At 36.0% G+C, this 18,351-nt stretch overlaps 1 protein-coding gene across 1 annotated transcript in view; it reads right to left on the reverse strand.

Annotated features, from left to right (window-relative positions):
• Nucleotides 1–14,433, reverse strand: part of TNIP3 (TNFAIP3 interacting protein 3) — a 30,696-nt gene extending 16,263 nt beyond the window's left edge. The window contains 6 exon segments of the mRNA XM_037829047.1: nucleotides 1,178–1,297; nucleotides 5,743–5,871; nucleotides 7,975–8,106; nucleotides 9,524–9,589; nucleotides 11,305–11,385; nucleotides 14,329–14,433. Coding sequence (XP_037684975.1) covers nucleotides 1,178–1,297; nucleotides 5,743–5,871; nucleotides 7,975–8,106; nucleotides 9,524–9,589; nucleotides 11,305–11,385; nucleotides 14,329–14,385 — 585 coding nt within the window. The 5' untranslated portion in view covers nucleotides 14,386–14,433.
• Between the last annotated feature and the right edge of the window lie 3,918 nt (nucleotides 14,434–18,351).

Raw genomic sequence — 18,351 nt, forward strand, 5'->3', positions numbered from 1 at the left:
TTATCTGTTCCTGAATGTTTCAATGGAGTTGATTATTTAAATGGGGTTGATAGAAGAAACAACCCACTTTCCACCAAGTTGTCTGAATTATTTTAGCTCTATTTACCCATGGGCTATTTCCATCAAAGTAATAACACTAAAGTAAATAACAATATCATATTTGCTCAATTCTTCCATGTATTGCATCAAGAATCCTTGTAAGTGGCACATGTTCAGTGCAAAACAGCTAACAAATAATACCCAGGACAACAGAACAATAGAACAATAATACTTTCCAGCCCGTAGATCTATGAGCACCTGTTCTCCACCCTAACATACAACTGACAATATGTGCACCAGGGATTGGATTCCTATATGTATCTTGTATATATCAATGTCACCACACACTGTTCCAGCCCTTTACCTACATTAATTTAACTCCTCACAAGAAAAGATATGTGACTTGCATGGGTAGTCCCTCAGCTAAGCAATCTCCAGCTGAGTGAGCTAAATTTAAAACCAAATAGTTTAGGTAATGCCATATCACCATAGTCCTATGTTGCTAATACATGCAGAAGCTGTACAGAGAACTTTCTTTACTATTGCCATCCACTTGACAACAATGTGGTAAAGTTGGGTGGGTGGGAGGGGGGAAGCTGTTCTGCATCAGTAAACTGCTATGCCATCCATAGGTGGAAGTAGCTGAGCAGGCATGGTTGTCAGTGATTATAATCATTGCAGATTATTCCTTTTACAACTGTCTTCATTGTTCAAGGACCTAGAGACCAGCAGCTGCAGAATCATAGCCAGCTGCTAGGGCACCCACCATGCCTTTAAAAGGTCCAGAGTATGGGTTAATAGTGTTTTCAAAATAAATCGTGTCTACATGAAAATCTCCAGGCCCAGTGCTAACAGAATCTCATGAAAAGGTTAATTAGTGCTGTCCTCTTTTTCCTGTGTGATCTTGGCAAAGCAATTTAACCCATCTGAGCCAAGTTCTGTCTTTCATCAAATGTGGGAGTTGGACTAGCTGATATATAATCTCCCATCAAGTTTTAAAATTTGATAATTCTAATTAAAATAAATGCAAAACCCTTTGACAATCATTTTGAATAGCAAGGCATCCAAAAATACCCAAAGAATCCTGAATAATTGGTCCTATGTTCTCCACATGAGCATCCTACTTCCATCTTCTCACCTGATGTTTGAGAACTTCCATTTGGGTCCTCATCTCCTCATGGCTGCATTTCATTTCAGACTTCCCCAAGCAGTCCTTGGAAAATGGAGAGCATTCCATCTTCAAGGCATCCTGAAGAGCCTATAAGATACACACTGTCCATCTTAGTTTTACCACATCATATGAATCCCTGTATAATTATTACAATTCACCAACAAGGTAAAATGACTCTGTTTTTAATGCCACTTCATGACTGAATAACTTTTCTCTTTCTGACTTTCTAGCATATATGTATTTTTTCAGAATCTCTGTCTTTTCTTTATGATGATGTTTATAACTCCCACTGTTATTTAGGAGGACTTTGATGTTGGATCTCCACACTCACCTAATCATGAAAGGAAAACACATCTATAGGCTTTCTCCAGATTCTCTTCTTCAATTACATGTGTAATCTATCAACGATCCTCAAATTTTCATGAGCATCAAATCATCTGGAGAGCTAGTAAAAATGCCCATCCCTAACACTGCCCCTACAGGTTCTCAATCAGTAGGCCTAGGGCAGGGCATGATAATCTGCATTTAAAAAAAAAAAAAGCTGATTCCTCTTGTCCCAGATGACATTTTGAGAAATATTCTGCTATACATCCTTGCCATGGCCCCATGAGGAAAGACTAAAATTAAGAGAAGTATGAACTCAGGCAGATTTCCTATCTGTTAGATTTGTGGTCTGCCCTGTCCTCTTTCAGTACAGTGTGCCCAGGTCTAGACCCAATCATATTTATTCTGTGTTAAAGCATCCATATACTCAGTACAGGGTAGAGAGAGTTTTCTGCTTTCTTGACATCCAGTACAACTTGGTGCTTTCACCATAAGGTTAGCTGGTGAAGGATATTAGAAGCACTTCAATTCACCAAGAAGATTATCATCCTTGTTCATTAGTCCCTGATGCTCTTACATATGCTTTAGTTTGTCAGATAATACAAAGGAAAGACCCTTTGTTCATGATGAGTTCAATACAATGGCTTCTAAAAGTGTGACGGGACACACCTCATCCTGACGTGGCCTCAAAGCCCATTATATAACTACTTACACATAATCAAATGAGTTCTCTGCACAAACAGTAAAGGTTCATATTAAGAATGCCAAGAAGAATTCACTTCCTCAGTGAGTATTTCTTTAGTAGCTTAAATTAGGACTGTTAGATGATGCTATTTTGTAACTCACTTCCCCACATTACTATGCAATATGGTCATAAAGGTTGGAAAAGAAAAGCATATTTATGGTGTTTAGTATGTGTGGACAGACTGGGAATTTCCTAAGGTAATGGCTTAGAATCTACTGATACTGTCCAACATGCCATGACTATCATTTCAGGAAGTTGTTAGAGAAACAAGAACTTTTTTTTCCACTCCAGGAGGAATTTAAAGAAACAATTAAAGTTTAATGATTTCTACTCTGTTAGAATTTGTCATTAGCTGCATGGTTCTAAGAAGTATGATGATAGTAATTTTTTTTTTTTTTTTATGTGTTAGTAGTAGGAAGAATCTAGGGTGGGGTGAGCTAAATGAATAAAGAGAAACATTCTGGTTCCATTTCCTATACCTATTAATAGACTAGTTTTGTGCGTCTTGCTATATTCGAATTTCCTGGACTACCTTTCATGCTATTCAGACTTCTAGAAATTTTGCAAATGAGTCATAAATAGAAGGTGAGTCTAATAGATGTTTATTCCATCTTGGGGTTTTCCAACTTCCTTGAACAAACACCTGTAACCTATTCTGGAAGAGTTATTTACCATCAGCATAGATATGCTAAATAGATCTACCCATCTTACAGTGGTGAGTTGTCAGACAAATTAATTTCACCCATGGGTGTCACTAGCTGACTAGCCTCAGGTAATTTCTCTAATTCTGGTTAAACATCTGGCTTCTTTTCAAGACCTTGATGAAAACAAAGCCCTTGGCTACTTTCTTCAAAGCAAATAAAAGTTGCATTGAGTACACAAAGGGAAATGCAGTTGTATGAACTTCTGAAAACCATATGTTAATTACTAAGCTGACATAACAAATTTCCAGACCAAATAGGCTTGTGCAAGTAGGGTGGGCCCAGAATTCCGTGCTGAGGAATGGTGTGCACAATCAGCCATCTAAATCAACATTTTAACATCTATTTATTACAGTGATTTAAAAAAAAAGTAAAAGGAAAATGTAAGTGTAAAACAGAAGAACAATTTATCACATTTCACTAGGCAGTAATACGAGTGCTGGATGAGAAAAACATTCCTTTCATAACCCATCACCTCTTAGCTATGCTTTTTCTTGTTTGTTTTTTTATAATTGTAGCCATGTTTTTTTAATGACAGTTTATGGTATGGATGTCAGGGATGAATTCCTGTCTGACTTTAGGCACTCTTTTATTTTTCCTCATTACTCAGAAATAATTGTATTATGCCTGTTAGGAATGACTCTCAGATCCAGAATTGGCTATTGAACATATTATATGCTAGTTAATTATATCATCCATTCATCTATTCTTCCTTCTATCCATCCCATCCCATCCATCCATCCATTCATTCGTCCACCCATCCAACAAGTATTTAAGTACTTCCTGTGAACAAGGCCCTGTTTTAGGCACTTGGGATACAGCAGTGAACAAAACAGAAAAAATGCCAAGGACCCATTATGACTGTTCCCTTTTGGATCCCTTCCTCCATAAAAAAATACACATTAAATTTATATTTTATTAATGCATTGTTAACAAGATTAATATGTTAACATTATTAATATTAAAACATTTTCTTTAACCTAAAATTTCACTTTTTCTCTTCTGATTTTAAAAGTAATTAAAATATTTTCAGGGGCCGCTAAAAATATTGTGAGGCCTAAGCACTGTGTCTAAATTGCCTACCGGAGTAGTTGGCCCTGCAGAAACTCTACCCTCATGGAGCTTACAATCAAGATTGGGAGACAGAAAACAAATAAGCTAAATAAATGTGAGACAGTAAACATATTATATAGTAATAAATTCTGAGGGAAATATAAAGCAAGAAATATCAGAGGTGGGAGTAAGTTATTTTAATTAGGATAAGCAGCAAAGTCTTCTTTGAGAGGGTCACATTTGTTTAAAGACCTGAATTTTACTCAAATTATTTTTTCTCATTGAGATTTTATGACTATAAACACCAGAATTACAAAATTAGTATTTTTCTAACTTAAAAAATTTTTGTTGACTATAAATATAGACACACAAAAGTGAAGTGGGTACATGGACATGAACAAAAAGCAGAGTTCATGGCTGTTCTAATTTCTCTAGGCTCTATATCCTGTGCTTAGCCTACATTTAGAAAAGTGAATTAGAGAATGTAAGGAAAGTCATGATAATATACAAAAACAGGAGGGATTTCATATATAATCTCAATTATCCTTAATTCCTCTAATTCATTTGTGGAAGATTTTCCAGTGAGAAAAAAAGAGAAAAAGATACATATTTGCCCTCAATTTGCATATCTAAACATTGTTTTTCTAAGAGGATAGAGAAGTTCTTTGTCTGCAGTCATTTATCACTTTCCCATTTTTCTCCTGAAGAATAACATGTCCCAAAAACAGACCAAATGTAACATCACTGGTTGTAAAGCACTGTGTCAACCACACAGGTACATACTCAACACTTTGGGGCACTAGTTAAATACAACTATAGTTTAATGGGTAGCTCACAGCCCAAAATACAGGATTGAGCACATGTTCAAGGCCAATCGCCTACTCTTGTTTCAGAAGACAATTTCTGTGACTTTGGCAAGGAAATATCTAGCTTGCAAAATGCAAAGCTTCTCAACCATGCACTAGAAGGATTCCTATGCTCCACATACACCTTGGCTCCTGGAAAACTTTACAGCAAAGGATTACTTTTTCCCCTCATCAAGTCAGCTATTGCTTGCTCAAGCAAATTATGCAATTATTCTATTAAACAACAGCAGCACACATACACAATTGTCATCCTTTTGCTGCAATTCACTGATAGCCCCTTGAATAGTTCAGTTGGAGCAGAGGTATTAAACCCACTTGCATTTTCCAAATAACTTTGACTTTTATTCTCACCCCCTCTTCATTAAAGGTAGGTTTTAGGCTTATTCCTTGGAAAGGCCACTGCCTGACCCTTGGGTTTGGCATTTAGCATGCTTCCATACTGTCTGAATCAGCCTCGGTTCCGTAGTGATAATTTTAAAGAGCAGCTTGTTTCCTCAGGAAGCTTTTGTGGTTGACCAAGAGATATGCTATTGTTCGCAAACATTCACTTACTTTATGTGGTTCCTCTAACTAAAACAATGCTGCTTACCGTCTTCTATAATTTCTCCTCATTTCTCTTTTTCATGTTGCTTCTGTGATGGAACATGCATTTTTTAAGCCTCCTTAGCCAAATGTGGCAGAAAGATGCAGGTAGAATGATTCATAAAATTACAGGGGACCTCCATGAGCAAGCCCCCGAGGTGAGGAGCTGCATCATAGTGCAGATTCTGTTGTGACTCTCAGTCAGCACCTGTACACAGGGACCTCTTATTTTGATATCTTATTCTAGATCTGGTTTCATACCTTATTGAGGCGTTTTATTTCACATTCATAATGTTCCTTCTTCCTGTTCACAACAGCATTTTTTTCTTTCAAAAGTTTATTTTCTTTCTTCAATTCATGTAATTCTTCATTTAGGTTTTCCTTTTTCTTCTAAAGTAAAGAGCAGAAAAGCAAAATCAATACCCATAAAAAACAGATCAGATGGTATTGAAGGGATCCTGACACATCAGCTGCTATAGGCAGATAGAGGGATCATAATAATAAAAACGCATTAGATTTTCACTTAATATGCCATTAGAGCAGTATTCTTTAGGTGAAGACAGGGATAACAGTCAAGAAATATTCCTTTTACCCTAGTGCTACTTAGACATTTTGTGACCCCAGAAAAAGGTATCAAAATCCTTAACACTCACTGTCAAGGGTCAAATGGATCTGCAGAATAAGCTATTCTTACAAGGGTGATAGATACGCAATACGGTGGTAGTCGAAAGCTCTTTTTAAAAAGTGTTGTTGCAGTAAAACAATAATAAATTTCTCAAAGCCTACTCCTGCATCCTTCTGCATTGGAGTGAGGGAGAAGAAGATGAAGTTTCAAGCAAATAAGACCTTTTATTACAGGTAATTATTCATAGCACTACATTAGTGTGATTTTTATTTTTACAAGGTAGCGATAAACTAATCCAATTGTCAGCACTCATCATTGTTTTCGATGATGAGCTACAGACTTTTAAACAATTAAAGCAAGGTCAATTGCTTAGACACTAACAGGCTCTGGATTCAGACAAAAACTATCTCCCATCTCCTAATTTTATATTCTGTGTAGAAAACTTGTGGAGTGACTGGATTCTTTGATGATGAAGGAGATTAATATTTTAACCTAATAAAATAAATATTCCAGAATTTAGGAAAATCAAGATGAAAAAATAGCTATTACATATGTTAAAGTATGTTATTTTAGAAATTAATATTTCCAATACAATTATATAATACAATTATTAAAGCAATCTGTGTTAGGTAACTAATTGTCTTTAAAAGTGAAAATATTTCTTTTTGCTTCTATTTAAATAGAATGGATCTATATATCTAGAAGACAAGTCAATCATTTTCTAATTTAGCATAATTTAAAAGGAAATTATTTCCCTAGAACACGGTCCTAACTGCTGCATGGGGAAAAAATACTAAGATTCCTGGTCAGGGTGAAAATGGAAAAGGAAATGACTGTTACATGGTAGAAAAGGAATTGCTAAACCTTGTTTTCCTTTGATTCATTGTGAAAAAGACACCCATAGCAGGGTAGGAAAACTTGGAATGGCATTCTCCTCACTGCTTGAAAAAGGCATTGCCCGAAGATTTGTGCATATTTTAAAATAATGTCGCATGACTCACAATATCAGTGAAATGACTGAGAATATTTACACCTCTTGTATTTTTAATGCATATTTTTGAAATGAGAGGCCATTAGAGTGTAAGACTTTCCTTCTATTTTCTACAGTATCCATGAAGTTCAATAACTGAAAACAAAACTAGGGTGAAAAAGAGTCTGTTTTAGGAGAAACTGTCCTCTCCACTGTCTCCAGCAGGTATTAATGGACACTTCCAATCTGGAGAGTCAGTTCAAGTCCCATTTTCCCATGTACTACTTTATCAGCATTGTCAGGTCATCTAACTTCTTTACACTCTAGCTTTGTCATCTGTAAAATGGTAGACTCATACCTTCCTCACAGGTGGGCTAAGAGTGTTAAATAAGATAAGGAGGGTGAAGTACTTTAAAAAGTATTATATTCTTGTGCTTACAAAAGTAGTAATACTGTTTGCAAAGCTCTCTGTAAGCTGAAAAGCTGCTGTTCAAGACGGGGTATTGCGATATTACTATTAACACTATTAATAAAAAACAAACAGAGGAAAACAGAAGGAAAAAAAACAATTTTCTCCTAAGCCTAAATACCCTGGAAAGATATCACCAAATCTATGGACCTGTTTTCTCTTTCCCGGTAGGAGATGGCAAATTACTGCACGCCTATTTGTGCAACAAAAGAGGAAGAGGGCCTCTTTCCTTCTTATTCCAGAAAAGTGGCCCTTATTTATAGCTCTCGGGGACTTGCGTAACCCACACACCCTCGCACACCGGTCATTGTTCAGCAGTGAGTCTAGTTTTAGTGAAACAGTAGATTTTTAACGGGAAATCCCCCCCCCCCCCAGGTTTTAATCAGCTCATTTAGGAGTGGATAGGTCCGGACCCTCGGGCCCGCCCACCTCTTCCCGCTGCATCAGGTCCGGGGGCAGATCGCGTTGCCTCTCGCTCTCTCTCTGGCACGGATGCCGCTCCTTCTCCAGCAAGCTGAGGAATCTTTCTGATGCCTCCAGTTTCATTTTCAGCTCTGCGACCTGAGGACGTGTTGCAAAGACATTTGCAGACACGTCTTCTGAAGCCCACACATCCCTGGATTTAGTCACAACCTAGGCACTTGGGAACAGAAACGCCCCATTCCTGAGCGTCCCTTAAGAAGAGGTCCTCCTTCTCACCGCCCATAACGTAGATCAGGATATTTGCATTTAAAAAGGAGCTTCGTGGACCCGGAAAAGCAAATACCTGGCGCCCAAACCGCCCATGGCTCGTCCCTCCTCCTGCCAAACGACCCAACACTTCAGGATGAGTAAATACTTCCACTTTAGACAAGGGCCCCCTGTGTTTGTCATCTTATTTTCAACTCTTAAGATGTGCCTTGCATGATCTTGAAAGGACAGTGAGGGGCGAGGGTAAGTAGAGGATACCCACATCAGAGAAAAGCACGTGGCATTTAGCTCATCAGTAATCTGTGGCGCTTGCCCCACTACTAGATGCCAAATTAGATGTCAAGAGTAATGACTCTAGTCCAGTGAGAGGAACTTTGGAGAGGGACATTTCTTCAGAGATGGGAATTATAGCCATTGTTAACTTCACACACAAGCCGTTTAGGAGGGCAATTCACATATTCTCTCTGAGATTATTTTCTTCAAAATTTGGAGACCCAAAGTGCCCCAGGCTGCATATTGCAAGGTAGCCTGACCCTGGCCTGGCTTGGTTGGAACATCAGGCTGCATCTTCTACATTTAAAACTTCTGAATATCAAAATGGGGAAGAAAAGAGCAATGCTGCTGTATTACTCACTTGTGGTCAAGTTTCTGAATTATTTAGGGGAATTTACTTTCTCTTTTCTCTCTTTTTGGTGATAGAATGATTTTAAATTATAAATTGACTTTTAACTATTAAAGGATATTTTCTCTAAGAAAGTTCCTTTCTCACCAAAGCAAAAATTCTTGGCAGTGAACATGCTTTCCTCAGAAGAGGGGATGCCCCCTTTCCCTCACACTTTCACTGCTACAACTTTTTGTTTCTTTATCTGTGGAAATAACGTACACTATCTAATTAAAGACTTAAGACCTAGCCTTGCAAAATCCATCATGAACTTTAAACCATCCTTCACCTCGTATGCAACCTTGTATATTTGTGGCTGCTATTAGCAAAGCTGAGGCCAGGAATACTCTGTGGGGCATGATAAATGTGCATGCAAACCCTTGAGCATAAATGTGTACTATTTTTAACAACTGTCTTTAGCCCAGCTCAAGACATGTCACGACACTGTTCATTCATCTTCAGAGCCAAGAGACCAGTAAAGTACTCCGCATCCCCTTCCCCTCGTTTTTCAACAGTTGGATATCTGTAGATATACTCAAATAGCCGAAATAGATAAGAGTCTCCACACATTTGGTCCCACCAGGATTACTGATTAAAAGCAATTGCCAAACAGAGAGAGGTAGTTACCTTTCTTTCATATAATTCTTTCATAGTTCTAAATTGGTGATCCCATTTCTGGTTAACTTCTAGGAGCTGAAATTATTAAGATTTAAGGAATCAATAAAACATTCATGTCCATCTGGAAATCTGGCCAAAATGAAATCACTTTTTTGAAGTTACTGAAGTTTTGGGAGTCATAGGCAAAGAAAGCATTCATTTCACTAACTTCTGGTCAAGTTTAGATGATTTAATTGGACATACCTTTTCATAACTATTTCACATATGAAAAAACTTTTAAGTCTTTTAAGTCTTAGGTAAAAATGTTTTACCTTGACTAGTCAGCTGAACTACTTGTGAGCCACTTTTAATTTTTCTTGGTTATTTGAATTTTCACCTTCTTTATTTAATCCAGCCAACAACTGGTAAAAATTTGTAAGTATTGATGGTTTTCTGCATGATTGATAAATATATGAAGGTTTGTTTTGCTGGATCTTTCCATATTTTCTATGTGTTTAACATTGATTATTACAGTGAAATATTTCTTCCAGTGTTTTAAAACACAATTTATATTAACAGATTCCAGACCCCATTAACTGATACCCATTTGCTTGTATTAATATGCCTCTTAAAATCAACACATGATTTGTAATATATGTTCAACTAATGGCTAATACCACCTTTTGGAAATATAAATTTTCAGTGAATAATAGTTTTGTCACAAGAAAATATTTAGAAATATTCAGAAAGTTTTAAAATTATATGCTAAATGGAAAGAACAAAATACACTGTGGTCTGTTTTTTTGTTTTCTTGTATGGGAAGTTTTCAACTTCCTAAATTGAGAAACTCCAACACTTTATCAAAATGAGCAAACACCCAGAATATGATCTCAATGATTAAAAATAACAAGACTCTCTCCTAATTAAAATGCAAAATGACTAATCTAGAATTTTAGCAGTTGCTAGGTAACTTTTATGCTGTAATTAGATCTGGATATTTAGTATAAGACTATGCAACATGATTATATAAAGATATATGATCTGTTGGGATTTTAGGGATTAACCTTTCTATGCTATGGTAAACATTACTCTGAAAGCAGTTCAGTAATTTTCCAGAAGGGCACAATGTTCTATTCAATATCAAAGAGGAGTAGAAAGCACCATAGAAGAGAACATGAAGGACATAATAAAGAATGATTTAGAAAAGGAATTAAAAAATGGAAACATATGTAGTGATAATGTTGGTATACTGAAAAGTATATTCTCCTTTCAAAAAGAGTTAAGAGGTTCTAACATTCATTAGATTCAGGAAAAAAAAAAAACAAAAACAAAAACAGAACTAACAGTATAATAATATCCATCATATTCCCAATAGCTCTTTAGAAGTGAACACTTTTTATGATAGTACTGTGTTTGGGTACACAACCTATGAAGTTATAGCACCTTTGGCCAGCTGTACTTAAAGCCTTTGACAGTTTTAGTTTCAAGATGTGTCAGTTTTCAAGGCATAAAGGAAATAGGTGATAAGCTCACATGATCCATGTGAGGGAAAGATCTAGGTGGATTAGGATTATAATTACCAGGATTCATCACTTTGTCATTTCTCATTCATCATAGCATAAGCACGGAATCTGTGAGTGATATGTAGTTGAATAAGAATAAAGCATCTGCCTTCAAATATATAAACACAATTTATCTCCATAAATACTATGAACCAATTACAAAAATAAAAGGCAAGGTTATACATTCTCTATTTTACTCTCAGCATTAATACATGGCATATTTGGGGTCAACTTTTATTTCTAAATTACCTCTTTCCTCTGCTTTTCCAAACACCTTATCTTATGTTCAAGAGAATTTGTGAAGTTCTTTTTCCTTGATGACTGAACACACTTAAAAAAAGGAGAAGAAGATTGAAACAAAATAATTCCCAAAGTAAACAGGAGAAATACTGTCTTTTGCAAACCCCATGCATTTGGTTAACTCTGTTATTTATAAAAATGTCTTATACAAGCAGTATAAACTCTCACACCATAAGTATTTTATGAAAATCTATGGATCAGCATTTTAGGCATTTTTACATGAATTAATTGCCAAAATAATTTTTTATTAAATAATAAATGTATATTTATAATAGGCAAACCAGAAATGAGAATTTCATGAACTTAGATTTCAATCTTTTTTCCAAAATAATGACATTTTGGACATTCTAATGGTTTATAGAAGTCAGGTATGTTGCATGGATATATTTTAGGTTTTTACATGATAAACATTTCTAAAAAGCCATTTCTGTAGATGTGCCCATGAGCATGTTGCTAGAAAGATTTTGATTAGTAGCCCTGGCAAAAATCAGAGAAGTGATAGAATCAATAGGAAAAAAGAACACCACAAACGGCTAAAATGTGGCAAATTAATTCCAAGGCTACAGTAAATTTTCTGCGTCAATGATCATGACACAAATATAAGTCATACAAGTGGATGTAGATTATCTGGTACTGCATAATTTTAACCAACCTTTGAATAAAGCCACTAGATTGCACCTTCAGAGTAATGATAAATCATTAGCATAGTGAAGATTTACCCCCCATGGGTGGGACTGTTCATTTAAAGATGTACACAATAGCTGGAAACTCTGCCTCCAGTCTGCTTAAGTTGATCACCAACAAGCTCACTTTAAAGTAAAGGATTCTTTTATCTACTGTAATTCAGTAGTCTTGCTGCTGTTTCATCTGAGTCAAATAAGTGATACAATGAATCAAAGGATGAGGGTAGAACCTGAATCTGGTATTCAGTTTCAGGCTCAGTAGTTGCTATGGGCCATGAAATTGCTTAAAGATAGTCATAAACAACTAAGAAATATTTTCAAAACATGATCTTTGCCAGAAACTTTTACAAGAAGTAGTTCTTTTGCAATTATGGAATTTCAAGGACCTTTTTCATTAGAAATGATTTGTAAAACTGCATTTTCTATCTTTCCTCTACTTAACATATCTATCACATTTTTAGCATTTGATATTTTGCATGTCTTTAGATATTAGTCCTTAGTTCTCTTAGCTTCTTATTTAGATCCAGGGCATAGATAAGTCCACTTTTTAAAGGAGCTGTTCTTCCATGGGTCATTAAATTCTAAATGATTATAATTGAACTTGACCTCCAGAAGCTGGTTTGGCTGGTTGCCAAGACTGACCTCAAAACCCAGGTGACAAGAATGCTGGGTCCTGTAACTAGGTCTTTCCTTTTTTTTTTTTTTTGGAGAACTTATAAGACATTGATCCTTTCTATATTGGAACAGACTAAACATTAGACATCTTTGATCTGGAAAATGCCAGGAGTCAACCCTACCTAATATAAAGCAGAAGGTACAGTGAGGCAGGATCCCAAACTAGTTGTTCTCACCACAAGAGTCCATCAGAGTCACCCCAGGAGCTCATTAAACATAGGGCACCTGGGACACTGAATCAGAATTTATGAGGGTAGAGAAAGGACCACTCCGTTTTCCACAAATTTCTTATGTTATATCATCATACTAAAGTTCAAGATCCCTCATTCCAGACCATGCTCAGGAACATTAATTATCGTCCTCAAAAAGTCTCCTCTCTATTTGTGATGTAGGCAAAATTTGGGACCAGCAAACACTTCTATACCCCTCACTTCTGGAAATTCACTTCAGAAGTGAGGCAATCAGACTGTGTGCATTTTTTCTTGCCATAGATCATTTTCTCTGAAAAAAAGTAATAAAATATTTTGACTCTAAATTTTTATTTTCGTTTTATAATTAAGCATTACTGAAATGCCAGATACTAAATCTGGAAAAGAATCTATTTGTAACTGTAGAAGAACTATTTTTCTGAAACTCAGAAGTAATATTCATTTTAAGGGGGGAGGATAGAAAATATGGTAACTAAGAATTGATTGTAAGTCATAATAGATCAGCAAGGATTTCTCTTGAGATTAGTCAACATTTCAGCATGGTCCATATATTTCAGGTGCGTATTAAAATGTGGTAAAATCAAGCAAATACAAAGATTTTGGGAACACTTTTCATTTATATTTGCTTTGCTTTCCAGTTGCTAATGAAGGCATCTGATATTGTAATAAATACAGAGATTTTGTCATTGGTTCTAATAAGGGCTTGGTTACAGAACTGTTACTCTTAAAAAGTATAATTTATGTGATTGTATTTGGGCATTTCTTTCTTATTTACTATATATCCATACCAACTTACAAGATATTCAAGTTTTGGCATTGCTTAATGAAATACCTAAATGAGCAGAAGAGTTCAACTTAGTTTCCCTTTTTACCTTGGTTGTCTCTAAAAAAAACTTTAAGCATTTACATTATTTAATTAATTAACTGAATTCATTTATCCAGTATCTATTGTGTTTCTAATCTACTAAGAGGGAGAAACTGAACAAAGCCTACTTTATCAGTTGTGTATACTGTAAACATTTTACTACAGATATTCCAATGCTATAATATGTTCTTTTTCTAACCACTATGGATTTAAGTTTCTTTTTAAATCTGGCATTTAACCAAATTCTTCTAAATCAAATGCAAAATATGGGAGGTGAAAGGAATCTGGAGGGGATTTAGTCTATTTTTGTAAAAAAAAAAAACAAAAAAAAAAAACATAGCCTAGAGGAGTTAAAGGAAACGGAATACTCACCCAGGTACTTTTTCATCATTAAAAAATATTGGTCAAAAATACAGAGCAGCTCTTAGCAAAGAAAGCAAACTAATCAGTTTCTATTCTTATTTATCATTATACAATTAACCATTAGAAATGCTGTTGATGCTAGATATAATCAATTCATCCCCTAGAAATGTGTTCTTACCTCTGGGTGCTCCGTAGATTCCTCTGTGTGCTCTGTAGAACCCTCTGCGCCACTCATCCTAGTTGCGCCCTGTGCAAAATGGGCCAGGGAAGCTGTTTTTCCTGGAGTCTTGGAAAGCAGAAAGAAAAAGAAAAAAAAAAAATCTCTTACGGTGTCCTTCAGGGTGAGACCAAATATATAAAAATTTTAAAAAATAGATGCCACAGTATGAGCTATGATAGAAAATAACAGCAATAATTTTCATTAAAAATGAACAGAAGTGACTCTGTATGTGAGTTACACAGAATAAGATTATAAGCACAGCAACTGTGATTTTAACTTTTCTTCTCTCCCAGATAGGGATTTCCCAGGATGTCTCAAGTAGGTAGGCTGTGACTAAGACGTGGGGCCACATTGGCCTTACTCTGGTATGTAAATTGTCATTCTTCCTTTACTGGCAATTTCTCCCACTGGATGAGGAAGTTGCAGCAGAAGGCCTGAGCAAACTAGTCTTCCCTCAGTAGACTAACTGCCATAACTTTATTGTATTTCCCAGAGCAATTAGGTAACTGCTGACTTTTTGACAGCTCAGTTACTTGCTTTCCTAAAGGCAAGATTTTCTGGCAATGCTTTCTAAAGGTGAATTTAGCTGTGTAGAACTTAACAAGTCATATGTAACTCTACAAATGCTACTAATTCTTATGTAACTAAAAGAAAGAATATTTAATTACAAAGAAAAATGGGCATTGTTCACAAAGCTATTCTATATGACAGCAAGGTGTTTTTCAGGTTAAAAACGTTTCCAAGGGTCAAGTCCAGATTTTCTCCATGACTCCTTTGGAGTTAAATATTTTTCCCACTAACATTTTTGTTTGAATTAGTTGACCCTTTTTTATTTAACAGGGCCCTAAGGTAATGGAACACTAGAAAGCTTAGAAATGACAGAGATTTGGAGCTGCACAAATGTACCACGATGGAGCAGACTTGGAGGACAGGAGCAAAAGAAGATAAAAGAACAGCAAAAGGGAAGAATGTGTTGCTGAAAGGAGAATAGAAAGAATTTGCAGTCAATAGATTAATTTACATTTTTCTTTAGACCTGTCTGTGACAAAACTACATATCTGTAGGATAAAGCCTAAAAAAATTCAAACTCTTTAGAAGGGCAGAATAGATGTCTAAGCTTTGGTCTTCCCTTTTCTCCTTAATATCTCCCACCACTCTCTAACTCTCAGCCTGAGCTCCAACCATCCTTAATTATCTCCAGTCCTGAAATGATTTGTGCTGCTTTTCATCCCTGTGTCTTGTACATGCTGTTCTCTCTGCCTAGAATGTTCCTTTCGTGGGTTCTCCTTCCGATCTGGCTGCCTGGAAAAGCCAGCTAACTCTTCTGTCCTCTAACCTCCTACTGACCTTCTCTCCCCAGCCAAGCAGAGCACCTCACATTTTCATGTGTTCATATGTGTATCCACAGTACCAAGCAAAGTACATAGCACAGCAGGTGCTCAACAAATTTTGTTCAATCAATGACTAGCCATATAATTATATTACACATTGCTGGGGACTGAATCATGTCCACCATAAAGACATGAAGGAGGTTTGGCCATATTGAATCAGGGTGAGCCTTAATCCATATGACTGGAGGCCTTCTAAAGAGAGAAAATTCAGACACAGTGAGTCAGAGAAAGCCACAGGGAGAAGCCAGAAGTCAGAAGAAGCCAGAGAAGAGTGATCGCCATGTAATGGCGGACCACCATCATCAGAATGTTGCAGACTCCAGGAAAAAGCATGGCCTTGCCAGCCTTATTTTGAACTTCTAGCTTCCAAACTGTGATCCAATAAATTCTCCTTGTTTAAGCTGACTCCTGAGTGGTATTTGTCATTGCAGCTCTGGCAAATCAAGACACACACCAAATTTTGAAACTTTTTGTGAGTTTTTGTGCTTTTCACTTTTTGTTAGATTCTTGAACTCTTTTGGGTTAGGCTTAAGTGAGAAGGTATTGACGCTGGCATTTCCTGAAGGTAATATCCAAAAATACAGGTGGGAATCACATTGTTCATTCAGAGTTCTAGAAGTAAAAGTTATGACTCACAGATGATCTGATTTCAAGATATAGAAGCACAGATACCCTGGAGACTGACACTTTATTAACACTGAAGTTTGCTCATAAAAAAATCCTACTGTAAAAGTATTTTTCTTCCAGTAAAAATGAAGCTTGGTTTTATATATATATATATGTATATATATAGTTCGAGGTTCCCTTAAGCCTTATTTGGGTATTCTGTAATAAAACCCCATGGATGTTGTAACTATGACCTAGAGAAATGGTTTGAAAGAACAATCTGTTGCAAGGAAATTCTATCCTAGGTATTGTTGTCTTTTGAGTCCCCTGTAAAGATATCCCAATGTACACTCACTGCTAGGTGTGATGACTTTTACTGAACAGAAATCCTATACCTTTGCATTTTTCATCACAATCTTTTTGCCTCTTCTGCTAGGCAGTTTAGCAACCCACATTTTCTATTAGCTCCAGACAGACTTGTGCTGGTTTATGAATAAACAATAACTCTTCTAGAGAATCCCGAGTTTGTTTTAAGAAAAATGGTAGTCCTGGGAATGAACTGGATATTTTCTGTTACATATGCCCTATTCCCCTCACCTTCACTGCCTCCCACATGTGCTATACACTTCAAGATTCTGGCCTATAGTCAAGTTTTACCACGAGAAGTCTTAAACTGCTGAAATAGCTTTCAGAGAACAGAGGTGTGACTCCATGTTTCCGGGGCTATTTGGAGAGTCCTCATTTGTGATATGACTAAAATATTGTGAGAGAGGAAAAATTTAAAAAGAGCAAAGTAACAAGGAACTACCAGGTTCTGTTCTGCAAATACCATTAGAGTTGACAATAATTTTCTCAAAATTAGTCCAAGAGGAGAGCATCACATTTCTACAAATGCTTGGAGGCATTCTTTAGTACACAATCTTTTAAAAATGAGAGTTGAAAAGGCAACTATGCTTTCTGGATCTATTTGCAAGAATTTCTAATTTCATTCACATAGAAATCCTATTTCTGAGAATTTCTAAGTGGATGTGTGATCCAGATAAATGATAGGATATCTAGTGGTGACTAAAAGATCTCTGGAGTTAAATCATTTGGATTCATATCCCATATTCATTACTTGGCGACTTTAAGATGCTTAAGCTCCCTAAGATTCAACTTCCTTATTTGTACAATAGGGAGATGATAATAGTTTCTTCCTCCTAGAGTTGCTATCTTTGATAATGCAGGTAAGATCTTAGATAATAATAATATTACCTTAACAAAAGAACCATCAATCAAATGTTCATGCAACTTAGGGGAAGGACCATCAATCAACAAACATTTGTACATCACTTACTATGTGCATGACAATGCATGGGTTCCAAAGGAACATAAACATAGGTCTCTGCTTTCAATGAAATTGATACATATTTGGTATGAAAAAAATACTAAATAAAAGCCAGCAAATAAGTGATAAAACAATAAAAGCTACAAGAATTCAGAGGAGAGAGAGTTCATTCTCAGCTTTAATCATTATGGAAGGAGTTAGAATTTTCATTAAATCTTGAAGGATGGATAGGAATTTGATAGATGGAGAAAAGTGATATATTTTGATGCAAGGAGAGCAAATTAAACAACAGAACAGAGATGGCTAAACCTTAGTATGAAAATGAGGATTCTAATAAGCCCAGTATAACTAGATTGGAGATCATATGGTATATTTAAAGTTGATTTAGATCTAATTGTGAAGGCTTTAAATTTTGTAGTAAGGAATTTGGTCCTTATTGAATAACCCATGGGGAGGTACTGAAGACCCTTGAGTAAAGAAATTGCATGAACAATGTGGCTTTTTAATAAAATTAAACCTGGGGTTGTGCATTAGGTACTAAATAGGAAATTAGCAACTGCAATACCAGTTAGTAAATAGTCCCAAAAGTAATATTTAAAATATTTGACACCTTGAGGCAATTGAAATATTTAACAATCAGTTCACCAGGGCCACTCA

This window comes from Choloepus didactylus, chromosome 3 (assembly GCF_015220235.1).
Source record: "Choloepus didactylus isolate mChoDid1 chromosome 3, mChoDid1.pri, whole genome shotgun sequence".
Classification (NCBI taxonomy): Eukaryota; Metazoa; Chordata; class Mammalia; order Pilosa; family Megalonychidae; genus Choloepus; species Choloepus didactylus.